The sequence below is a fragment of the Oryx dammah genome, unplaced genomic scaffold (genome assembly GCF_014754425.2).
Source record: "Oryx dammah isolate SB20612 unplaced genomic scaffold, SCBI_Odam_1.1 HiC_scaffold_2, whole genome shotgun sequence".
Lineage (NCBI taxonomy): Eukaryota > Metazoa > Chordata > Mammalia > Artiodactyla > Bovidae > Oryx > Oryx dammah.
In genome coordinates this window covers 11,017,805-11,029,120 of record NW_024070186.1, presented here as the reverse complement: position 1 = coordinate 11,029,120, position 11,316 = coordinate 11,017,805, and the positions used below count along the sequence as shown (strand labels likewise).

At 45.4% G+C, this 11,316-nt stretch overlaps 1 protein-coding gene across 1 annotated transcript; it reads right to left on the bottom strand.

Moving 5' to 3' along the window:
• Nucleotides 1-2,966: 2,966 nt before the first annotated feature.
• Nucleotides 2,967-10,030, bottom strand: S100B (S100 calcium binding protein B). Its single transcript, XM_040264482.1, has 3 exons — nucleotides 9,909-10,030; nucleotides 7,074-7,211; nucleotides 2,967-4,263 (listed from the first exon to the last, which is right to left on the bottom strand). The coding sequence occupies exons 2-3, from the start codon at nucleotides 7,209-7,211 to the stop codon at nucleotides 4,123-4,125; spliced, it is 279 nt and encodes a 92-aa protein (XP_040120416.1). The 5' UTR covers nucleotides 9,909-10,030; the 3' UTR covers nucleotides 2,967-4,122.
• Nucleotides 10,031-11,316: the final 1,286 nt, after the last annotated feature.

Below are 11,316 nucleotides of genomic sequence, written 5' to 3'. Positions count from 1 at the left end.
CAACAGCCATCACAGTCAACAAAGTCCGAAATGCAGCACTTAGATGCAATCTCAAAAATGACAGAGTGATCTCAGTTCATTTCCAAAGCAAGCCATTCAGTGTCACAGTAATCCAAGTCTATGCCCCAACTACTAAAGCTGAAGAAGCTGAACGGTTCTATGATGACATACAAGACCTAGAACTAACACCAAAAAAAGATGTCCTTTTCATCATAGGGGACTGGAATGCAAAAGTAGGAAGTCAGTAACAGGCCTACCTGGAGTGACAGGCAAGTTTGGGCTTTGAGTACAAAATGAAGCAGGGCAAAGTCTAACAGAGTTTTGCTAAGAGAATACACTGAACATAGCAAACACCCTCTTCCAACAACACAAGAGACAGCTCTACACATGGACATCACCAGATGGTCAATATCGAAATCAGATTGATTACATTCTTTGCAGCTAAAGAGGGAGAAGCTCTATACAACCAGCAGAAACAAGACCCAGAGCTGACTGTGGCTCAGATCATGAACTCCTTGTTGCAAAATTCAGGCTTAAGTTGAAGAAAGTAGGGAAAACCACTAGACCATTCAGACATGATGTAAATCAATTCCCTTTAGATTACACAGTGGAAGTGACAAATAGATTGAAGGGATTAGATCTGATAGACAGAGTGCCTGAAGAACTCTGGAGGTTCATAACATTGTACAGGAGGCAGTGATAAAAACCATCCCCAAGACAAAGGAATGCAAAAAGGCAAAATAGTTGAGGAGGATTTACAAATAGTTGAGGAAAGAAGAGAAATGAAAGGCAAAGAGGAAAAGGAAGGATATACCCATCTGCATGGAGAGTTCCAAAGGATAGCAAAGAGAGATAAGAAAGCCTTCCTAAGTGATCAGTGCAAAGAAATATAGGAAAACAATAGAATGGGAAATTCAAGAAAATTAAGATACTCAAGAAAATTACAGATACCAAGGGAACATTTCATGTAAACATGGGCACAATCAAGGGCAGAAATGGTATGGACCTAGAAAAGCAGAAGATGTTAAGAAGAGGTGGCAAGAATACACAGAAGAACTATACAAAAAAGATCTTCATGACCCAGATAATCACGATGGTGTGATCACTCACCTAGAGCCAAATATCCTGGAATGTGAAGTCAAGTGGGCCTTAGGAAGCATCACTACAAACAAAGCTAGAAGAGGTGATGGAATTCCAGCTGAGTTATTTCAAATCCTAAAAGATGATGCTGTGAAAGTGCTACACCAAATATGCTAGCAAATTTGGAAAACTCAGCAGTGGCCACAGGACTGGAAAAGTCAGTTTTTTCCCCAATCCCTACGAAAGGCAATGCCAAAAAATGTTCAAACTACTGCACATTTGCACTCATCTCACACACTAGCAAAGTAATGCTCAAAATTCTCCAAGCTAGGCTTCAGCAGTATGTGAACTGAGAGCTTCCAGATGTACAAGCTGGATTTAGAAAAGGCAGAGGAACCAGAGACCAAATTGCCAACATCCGTTGGTTCACTGAAAAAGCAAGGGAATTCCAGAAAAACATCTCCTTTTGCTTTATTGCCTATGCCAAAGCCTTTGACTGTGTGGACCACACAAACTGTGGAAAATTCTGAAAGAGATGGGAATACCACCTGACCTACCTCCTGAGAAATCTGTATGCAGATCAAGAAGCAACAGTTAGAACCAGACATGGAAAAACAGACTGGTTGGGCTCAATCCTTGGGTCAGGAAGATCCCCTGGGGAAGGATATGGTAACCCACTCCAGTATTCTTGCCTGGACAATCCCATGAATGGAGGAGCCTGGTGCGCTACAGTCCATGGGGTGGCAAAGAGTCAGACATGACTGAGCGACTTCACTTTCACTTTTCAAACTGTGAAAGGCATATGTCAAGGCTGTATATTGTCACCCTGCTTATTTAACTTATATCCAGAGTACCTCATGTGAAATGACTGGCTGGTTTGAAGCACAAGATGGAATCAAGATTTCTGGGAGAAATATCAATAAACTCAGATATGCTGATGATACCACCCTTATGTCAGAAAGCAAATAGGAACTAAAGAACTTCTTGATGAAAGTGAAAGAAGAGGAGAGTGAAAAAGCTGGCTTAAAGCTCAACATTGAGAACTAAGGTCATGGCATCCAGTCACATCACTTCATGGCAAATAGATGGGGAAACAATTGAAACAGTGACAGACCTTATTTTCTTGGGCTCCAAAATCACTACAGATGGTGACTGCAGGTATGGAATTAAAAGACACTTGTTCCTTGGAAGAAAAGCTATGACCAACCTAGACAGCATATTAAAAAGCAGAGACATTACTTTGCCAACAAAGGTCTGTGTAGTCAAAGCTATTGTTTTTCCCATAGTCATGTATGGATGTGAGAGTTGTACCATAAAGAAATCTGAGCCAAAGAATTGATGCTTTTGAACTATGGTATTGGAGAAGACTTTTGAGAGTCCCTTGTACTGAAAGAAGATCAAACCAGTCAATTCTAAAGGAAATCAGTCCTGAATATCCATTGGAAGGATTGATGCTGAAACTCCAATATTTTGGCCACCTGATGTGAAGAACTTGACCCATTAGGAAAGTCCCTATGCTGGGAAAGATAGACACCAGGAGGAGTAGAAGACGACAGAGGATGAGATGGTTGGATGGCATCACCGACTTGGTGGACATGAGTTTGAGCAAGCTCCAGGAGTTTGGTGATGGATGGGAAGCCTTGTGTGCTGCAGTCTATGGGGTTGCGAAGAGTCAGACATGACTGAGCAACTGAACTGAACTGAACTGACAGCCTTCCCTTTTATGTCTCTCCAATGGACCCACCACTCCAACCCCTCCCTTTTTGTCCCTCCTCATGTCCTGCTTTGTCACACCCTCTCTTCCCCACCTAAGCTTCAACCCTGGCTTGGTGGGGAGGGTGCCATATCTGCAGCCCTGATGAAGACAGGCTGTGTGGACTTTACTCTTTTTTCCAGTTTTGCAAGAATACAGCTTTTATTTCATGTTTAACCACCAAGCAGATTTGTTACAGTGCTTTTTATTTAATGCAGTTACAAGCGACCAATTAGTTTATGATTTCCAAGTTTGTGTCCTTAAAAAAAGCATAATAGAAAAAGGATGGATAAGCTTAATGCTTTAATTTGAATTTTCCTGGGAGTGATTCTCAATATTTGTAACTTGATTTTTTTTGAATTGGTGGCTACAAAAGCATAAAGGTCATAAAATTCCCTGGCTTCACCAACAGCTGGAAGCAGACCCTGTCTGCACAGACAGATTAAGAATGACCTTCACGCACATCAGACACATCCATCATAACCTCCATTCTACAGACAGAACAGGAGGCACAGGTGCCTGGGTATGGCCGTCTCCAGGGGCAGAGCTGTGACCTGCCCTGAGCCCCCTGCTCCTCTGCCCCAAATCCCAGAGATCCAGCAAAGTGTGGTCCTGTCGGGAGAACCCCACTGAATGCAGAAGTCTGATTCTCAGTTCTTATTACAGTTACAATGTCAGCACTTGTCAGCTTATGAGACAGATTTTCCATTTAGAACTATTAGCTTAACTGCATACACAAACATCACAGCTCACCTGTTGGAAAGGGCTCTAAATGTGACCATGCTCTTTGGTAGGTGGGACAGACTGTCAGGCCACCCAACCACATCAGGTTTCATTTGCACCAGTGATGAGAAGATTTAATGACGGGCAACGTTTTCAAAGGATGGTGGACAAAGCTTTGTGTTTTTAAATGTAGTGGCAGCATGTGGAATCCACAGTGCTCCAGTCCGTTTTGGTAGTCAATTTGTTTTTTCTAGGTGAGGGGTCTCCACAGCTTGGACAGCTAGCACAACACATGCTTTGTGACTGAGAAATGACTTTCCTAAGTTATAGTTACCAAGAGTCCCTGGGTCCAGAAAGCTAACACTATGCCTAGTAATGCAGAAGGCTGGGGGCACTAAAAATGGTCCTTGGAAAGAGGTTTCAATTGTTCCCTTACAAAGCAAATCAAGCTTCCTAATTAGCTACAGCACGGAAAGCTCAGCTCCTACGGCCTTGCAAGCCCTGCCTCTGTTCCCCTGGTCAAACTTTGTCTTTGCTGCAGAAACAGCTCTGCTGCTTTCTCTTCCTTATTCGTGTTCGAAGAACTCGTGGCAGGCAGTGGTAACCATGGCAACGAAAGCCATAAATTCCTGGAAGTCACATTCGCCGTCCCCATCACTGTCCAGTGTCTCCATGACTTTGTCCACAACCTCCTGCTCTTTGATTTCCTGAGAGAGATAAGACAGGTTGTCCAGCTTGCTTCTAAATGAACGTTAGGGCCACAAAGACATGATCAAAAGTTGGCTGGCTTTAATCATTTTGTATTAGAAGCAACCTAATGGCTTCCCTGGTGGCTCGGTGGTAAAGAATCTACCTGCAAATGCTGGAGACATGGGTTCGATCCCTGATCTAGGAGGATCCCACGTGCCTCAGAGCAACTAAGCTCCTGCACCACAACTACTGAACCTGTGCTCTAGAGCCCAGGAACCACAGTGCCCACGTGCTGAGCCCACATGCCCAAGAGCTTGTGCTCCACAGCAGGAGAAGCCATGGCAATTAGAAGTCCCTGCTTGCGGCAAGTAGAGAGTAGCCCTGTGAAGCAAAGACACGGCACAGCCAAAAAAAAATTTCCAGAGCACACATAATAATATTAATTAATTTAGAAACAACCTAAGACATGAAATGCAAAATTCCAGAAAGGCTTTTTCCAGTGACCAGGAGGCTGTTGGTTGGCAGAGGTCTCTAGGGGTCTAAGCCTTCTCTTCCACTTTCCTTTAGGTGCAGTGGGATCTTGCTACTAAAAGACTGAATGGAACAGCCAGGATCTGAAAAACTGCAAGCTGTTTGTGTTTAAAAAAAAAAAAAAAAAAACAGAAAGGGAGAGTACAGTCTAGATTAGCCTGAGCACATTATATGCAAATGCCTTGAAAGCAAAAATGAACTTTTGGCTCCTATAAGTTTTTCATTGTTTCTGCGTGTGGAAGACCCTATAGTGAAGGCTTCCAGTGGATTTTCATGTTTTGAGAGTAGTTTCTGGCTGAAATAACTCTCGGGAACATGCCCTAAATTTATTAAATTCTTATGTCTTTTGGCACTTGAGCTGCTTTCGAGGTATCTGGGACTCTTCTTGACATTATGCCCAACATGGAGTCAAGTGAGTGGTGAAACAGAGGACAGAGACAGCACAGGAAAGATGTGCACATGAGCTGAAGAAGAGTATAACACTGCCAACTCTTCTGAACACCCAGTCCTCAGGGCAGGAGCACTTTGCCTCAAGAAGTCGACTGTAATGCACAATGGCTGCCTTAGACATAAAACATGTAAAAGACTGAGGTTCCCATGAGGGGTTGGGTGGCACCTATAAACATCTGCTAAAAGATTAATTTCAATTACAGGAAAGATTTGCCTCTAAACAGAAACTACTTCATAAAAACCAGGCCAACAATGTTCATGATACCTTGATATACTTACCATGATTTACTTTTATTTTATAAACTGTGTTTCCCACATGCTAAGCTTTTTCTCTGTTTCAAATCAATAATTAATGACAGTAGCTACATTTGTTGAGCTGCACTTGATAAGCACTGTCTCATTGCAACAATTCTTTTCACAGAAGAAACCAGGACCTTCTGATTCTTAGGTGAGGTGGCGGGAAACAAGGTAAGTAAAAGTGTGAGCAGGCAGTTACCACGTTGAGAACTTGGGTGCCTGGGAAAACCAGCTTCAGAATCAGACTAGGGGATGCCCCTTGAAGTCTGCAGGCCACTTCCTCTGATGGTGGTGCCATTTGCAGCCGTGGAGTGTTTGGGTGGGGAGAGCCCTGCAGACTCGGGGCACGGAGCCTGGGGCTCGTCCTGCACCAAGGTCCAGCCTGCCCAGGAGGACAGCTCCCACCACCACATGGGCTGGGTTCTCATGTCTTCCTGGGAATTACCTCCTGGTCAGACATGAGTGCACTAGTGCACTGTATGGCCATTTCCTCTGGGTGCAAGTTCACTTCAGTAACCTCGGTTCTGGGCACCAAGGGAATATTAGGTACCAGGTGGACTGCAGTTCGTTGCCTTGAATATACAATACAGATACAGCAGAGATGACGTGTGGCTGAGCCAAGGGCAGTGAAGGCTGTGAGTGGGGAAATGAGTCCTCAGTGGAGCATCTGGACACACATCCACCAGAAGGGGAGCTGCCAGGGCAGTGGGGCTCATCAGATGTCCTCACGCAACTTCCCAAGTTCCCACCAGGGCACCTCACCCCACAGGGCCCCCTGCAAGGCCCCATGGCCTCTCTCATGAGCAGCTTGTGGCTTCTTGGTGATGAGCCAGGTCCTGGGGTCTGCATCTCTCCCAGCATCGACTATGCTGACAGCTCAGTAATACCTGGCATCTTCTCACTGTGATGGATCTAACCATGTAGAGAAAGCCGAAACAGTCCTCTTCCCAAGAACAAAAGCTTATTTTTAACAGTCTTCTTGCATGTTCAGTGTGTGATAAGTCATGGTATAGTTTCCATCCCACTTTGTCATTGTTACTGTTGTATGTGCTCAGCCGCTACAGTTGTGTCTGACTCTTTGCAACACACGGACTGTAGCCTGCCAGGGTCCTCTGTTCATGGGATTCTCCAGGCAAGAATACTGGAGTGGGTTGCCATGCCCTCCTCCAGGGGATCCTCCTGACCCTGGGACTGAACCTGCATCTACTGCAGCACCTGCATTGCAGGCAGAATTCTTTACCACTAAGCCAATGGGGAAGCCACCCTATTGCTGTATATCCTTAGGTTTTTCCAAGAACCTGTACTCTTGCATTTGAGACAGTAGTTTTTCCTTGATGCTCTTACTGTACACAAAATGAAAACTGTGGGGCCCACCTAAGCCAGCCTCTTACTGAGGGCTCACTTGTGCAAACTCATTTTCAGAAACAACAGAGGAGTCCTGACACCAACCTGGAGCCATGTTCAGGGCAGCTCAGAAGAGAAAATGGACAGATGGTCTTACAAGGGGACAGGAGAGCAGGTTAATTTAGTTTTAAAAAGCAAGACTCACCTCTAAAAAATGGGAAAGTTCATTGTTGATGAGCTCCTTGAGTTCTGATTTCTTCAGCTTGTGCTTGTCACCTTCCCTCCCGGAATATTGATGGAAGACGTCAATGAGGGCCACCATGGCCTTCTCTAACTCAGACATCTGGGGCCCACAAAAAAAGATGCTTTGTAGAACAGAGCAGTTGTTACCTACACCGACCTTACCATCGGGGGCAACTGGCTTTGGCTCACCTCCCCTTTTGGGCTTAGAGGGTGTGGCTTTTCATCACCCCTTGAACCTGCTCCCTGCCACCCCTCCCTTCTCTGTCTTCTGTTCCCAAGCCCTCTGGCTTCTGGTTGCATTTAGGGGAAACTTCAACCAAAATACAGAGGAAGAGCAGTGAGGGGGACTGAGTCCTCCCCCATCCCTAGGGAGACTCCCCACCCTGTCCTGGCAGGACTGCAAGAAAAGTGTAGGTCCTTCCAAAAGCTACTGAGGTCGTAAAATGTAGGAACTTTCTTTCAAATGTATATATAAATTTAACTCATTTTTAACAAGAATGTTTCCAACTTTTGGGAGGGTGAAGAACATGACCAAAAAACAGCTAGAAAATTCAACGGAAAAAATAAATATGGTAGAATTGCCACAATTTTTTTTTGAAAAAGATCAAGGAAAGGGACCTTGAATTTGAAGGTATTATACAATCATCTGATGAAGTTATTGTAGGGGAGCAGGACTTGCCACTCCAAAATGTCTCTTTGTGATGCAGATTATTTTCATCTGAAAACAATCAAGGCCCCCAAGACTCAGGAAGAAATTCCTCGTAGCTGCCTGAATAAGAATTTAGATGTAGGGCCTATTACAGGAATGGAGCAGCCACCAGAGAGAGAGGTCAGCAAGGAATGTGGGTCAGCAGTAAGAGAGGGCGGGGGAAAACGCTAGGACACTCTGTGTCCCATCACCTCTGCTGGCACAGCACACACTGGTTCACCATCTTTGTTTGAACTGCTTGCCTCCCCTCTGAAGCCCCAAACCACTGCTATCAACATCTTCCTTTGTCTTGAGCTCATGATGGTATTGAAGGTGGGCATTTTGGTGAGTGACAGTTTTCCTGGGTCTCTCCCATGTATATATGTTTTTAAACTTTGATTTGAATTTCTCCTGTTTACCTGTCTCATGTTTATTTAATTCTTAGACCAGCGAGAATTTAGAAGGGTAGAGGAAAACGTCTTCCTTCCCAATACCAGCTCTGACGCCAGAACAAATGTGGGCAGAGGCTGGACCACCTCCAGGCACTTTGTATTCTTGGCAGCGCTGCCTCCAATGACAGAATGGCATCTTTTCTCTGCATTTATCAAGGTAGGAAGCTTTCGTCTCCCCTACAACATGTATCTTATACCACACAGTCTGCAAGCCAAGGAAACAGCTGTTCAACCCTGGGAAACAGGCGGTATACAAAGGACTGCTTGTCAACTGTTTCACAAAACGGCCGACGCTCAGCCAGAGAAATTTGCCAGCTTTTGGCCTTGAGTTCTAATCATTAAAGAATCTTTGCAGTGTCATATTTAAAAATAAAGAATTATGTCTAATTTTTGAAAAACCATTCCTGTATTGAATATCATTTATATTAAAAAAATAAATTGGAATATAAGATTTAAATTCTTATTTATTTCTGACTTTCAAAGGAAAAGGATTGAAGATTTTTGCCTTGGCCTGATCTTTGTTAAACTTACCCTATTAATAATCAGTATACTTGTTTTGCTCTAAAGTCCCTAAAAATATCACATGTAGACAGAACAATTCAGATGTATTAAAACTTTAACATTTCATACCTTCTTATCCTTTGCACTCGAGTTCTCAATTATTAATTTTTTTAAAAATAAAACAAAAAACTTAAGAAACTTTTGCATAGTCCTTATGCTTCTCAAGCTTCATGATGACTGGGAAAGATGAGGCTAAAATATTTGTTGTATGAAGTATGACTAGGGGGATTTTTTTAAAGGAAAGGCATAAAATATATATCCCATATGTGAAAATGTGATTTTCACATAAAATGTGAAACGCCATAAAATGTGATTTTCTTCATTAAACACACTACAAATTAATTCTTACAAGTTTTTCCTATTAAAGTCTTCCCAACTGATGGTTAAAAATTGTTGTTTAAGAGAAATGGAAATCAAATATCCAGTTCTCCTTTCGCTGCATTCCGTGAATATTCTACATTAATCTTTCATTTCGAAAACAGGGGAACTGCTGGGCGTTAGCTCCTCAGAAGCTCACATCACAGATGTGAGGATCCCTCTAGGCAAGAGCCCTACCTCCCCGAGAAACCTGAGGATGATTAAACCTATCACAGATTTCCAATTTCTTTGGCTCGGTTGTAATTTAATTGCAAAGACCTCCTCACTTGCCCTGACCTGGGGGAGGGCGTCCAAAGATGCCGGCTCCGAGCTCAGGGCGCCTGTCCCCGCTCCGCGGAGGACGCAAACCCTCTCTTCAAAGAATTAAGCAAGAGGCTGACTTGCAGCAACACCCAAGCCGAAGACCCGCCGATTCCCTGACTGTAGTGATGAATCACCGGGAGAACGTGATTCATCTGTAGGATGAATCTCGCTGCCTGGAGTTGAGGTAGCGGTGTCCGCAAGGCAGGAGGAGAGTCATACTTTTGAAATGCTGCCAGAATCCTATGGACAGAAGAGCCTGGCAGGCTATACGGTCCATGGGGTTGCCACAGTCGGACACGGCTTAGCGACTAAACCACCACCCTAAAGGGGTTTTTAAACTACCACCCAGTTCCCAAGCCCACCCTCCGGGTCCTGCCCCCCAAACAACAGAGCAGGTTCCCCTGAGTGTCCTCACGTCAGTGGTCCTTGGCTGTCGCTCCGGTCACCTCTGGCTTCGGCGTCCTGAATGCCGGGACTAGGGCAAAAAACAGCCTCTTATCCTTTCGCGGGGGGCGTGACCGGCACCCCCGAGAGCCCGGCAGCCAATGGGAGCCGAGGGCGGGGCGCTGGTGGGAGCGGGGGGCGGGGGCGGGGGCGGGGCCTGCGTCTCCCTCTCCTGGCTCTGCAGCCCGCGGGGCCTGGACACACAGGGCCGCATTGACGGCGCCACCCGGGACTCGCTCGGGAGCCAGGCCTGCACTCGGGCCAAGGAAGAAAAAGGCCTGTAGGGCAGAAAGTGGGGAGTCAGCTCTTTGTACCGGTTTTAAATTTATATGCGAATATTGATGTTCCTCTAAAGGCAAGGATGGTGGTGGGTAGAGTGGGACTAGGGATGGACTCCGACAAAGCACATGTGCAGACGATAGCAGCATGAGTGCGGGAACTCAGGGCCCGAATGCATCTGCTCTGGCCCCACCGCGAGGGGGACTCCCGTGGACATAAGTACCTCGAGTTTAGTCCCTGAACCCAGCGTCTGCAGGCCCTGAAACCTGGGGCGAATGTTTTAACACTACCGAGGGCACATGCTAGGCGCCCCTGAAGGATTCCTCGTCCCTGCGGGGTGAGTGGCAATAGGCTGTCAGAGCTGGACAGTGCCCCAGGCACGTCCTGTCCACGTGCTCTGGTTTAAGGGCGGTGCTGGCGGGGGCGGGGGCGAGGGTGGATGGTGGGTGGGGCCCTCACCGAGGCCTCACAAGCGGCCAAGGAAGGCTGAGTACGGACTCCACACACTGCGGTCCTCTTAACAGCTTCCCTTTAGACACATTATACACAGACTCTTTTTCCTTTTTTTTCTTTGCCTTCCATTTCTCTTCTTTCCTCAACTATTTGTAAGTCCTCCTCAACCATTTTGCCTTTTTGCATTCCTTTTTCTTGGGGATGGTTTTGATCACCACCTTCTATACAATGTTAGGAACCTTCAGAGTTCTGGGGCATTCTATCAGATCTAGTCCCTTCAATCTATTTGTCACTTCCACTGTGTAATCATAAGGGAATTGATTTACATCATGTCTGAATGGTCTAGTGGTTTTCCCTACTTTCTTCAACTTAAGCCTGAATTTTGCAACAAGGAGTTCATGATCTGAGCCACAGTCAGCTCTGGGTCTTGTTTCTGCTGGTTGTATAGAGCTTCTCCCTCTTTAGCTGCAAAGAATATAATCAATCTGATTTCGATATTGACCATCTGGTGATGTCCATGTGTAGAGCTGTCTCTTGTGTCGTTGGAAGAGGGTGTTTGCTATGTTCAGTGTGTTCTCTTGGCAAAACTCTGTTAGACTTTGCCCTGCTTCATTTTGTACTCAAAGCCAAACTTGACTGTTACTCCA

Excerpts from the sequence above, each read along its gene's own strand:
- S100B (XM_040264482.1), bottom strand. The coding sequence starts at position 7,211 with ATGTCTGAGTTAGAGAAGGCCATGGTGGCCCTCATTGACGTCTTCCAT. Across the intron at positions 4,264-7,073 it reads AACTTTCCCATTTTTTAGAG|GAAATCAAAGAGCAGGAGGT; the intron begins GTGAGTCTTGCT and ends TATCTCTCTCAG.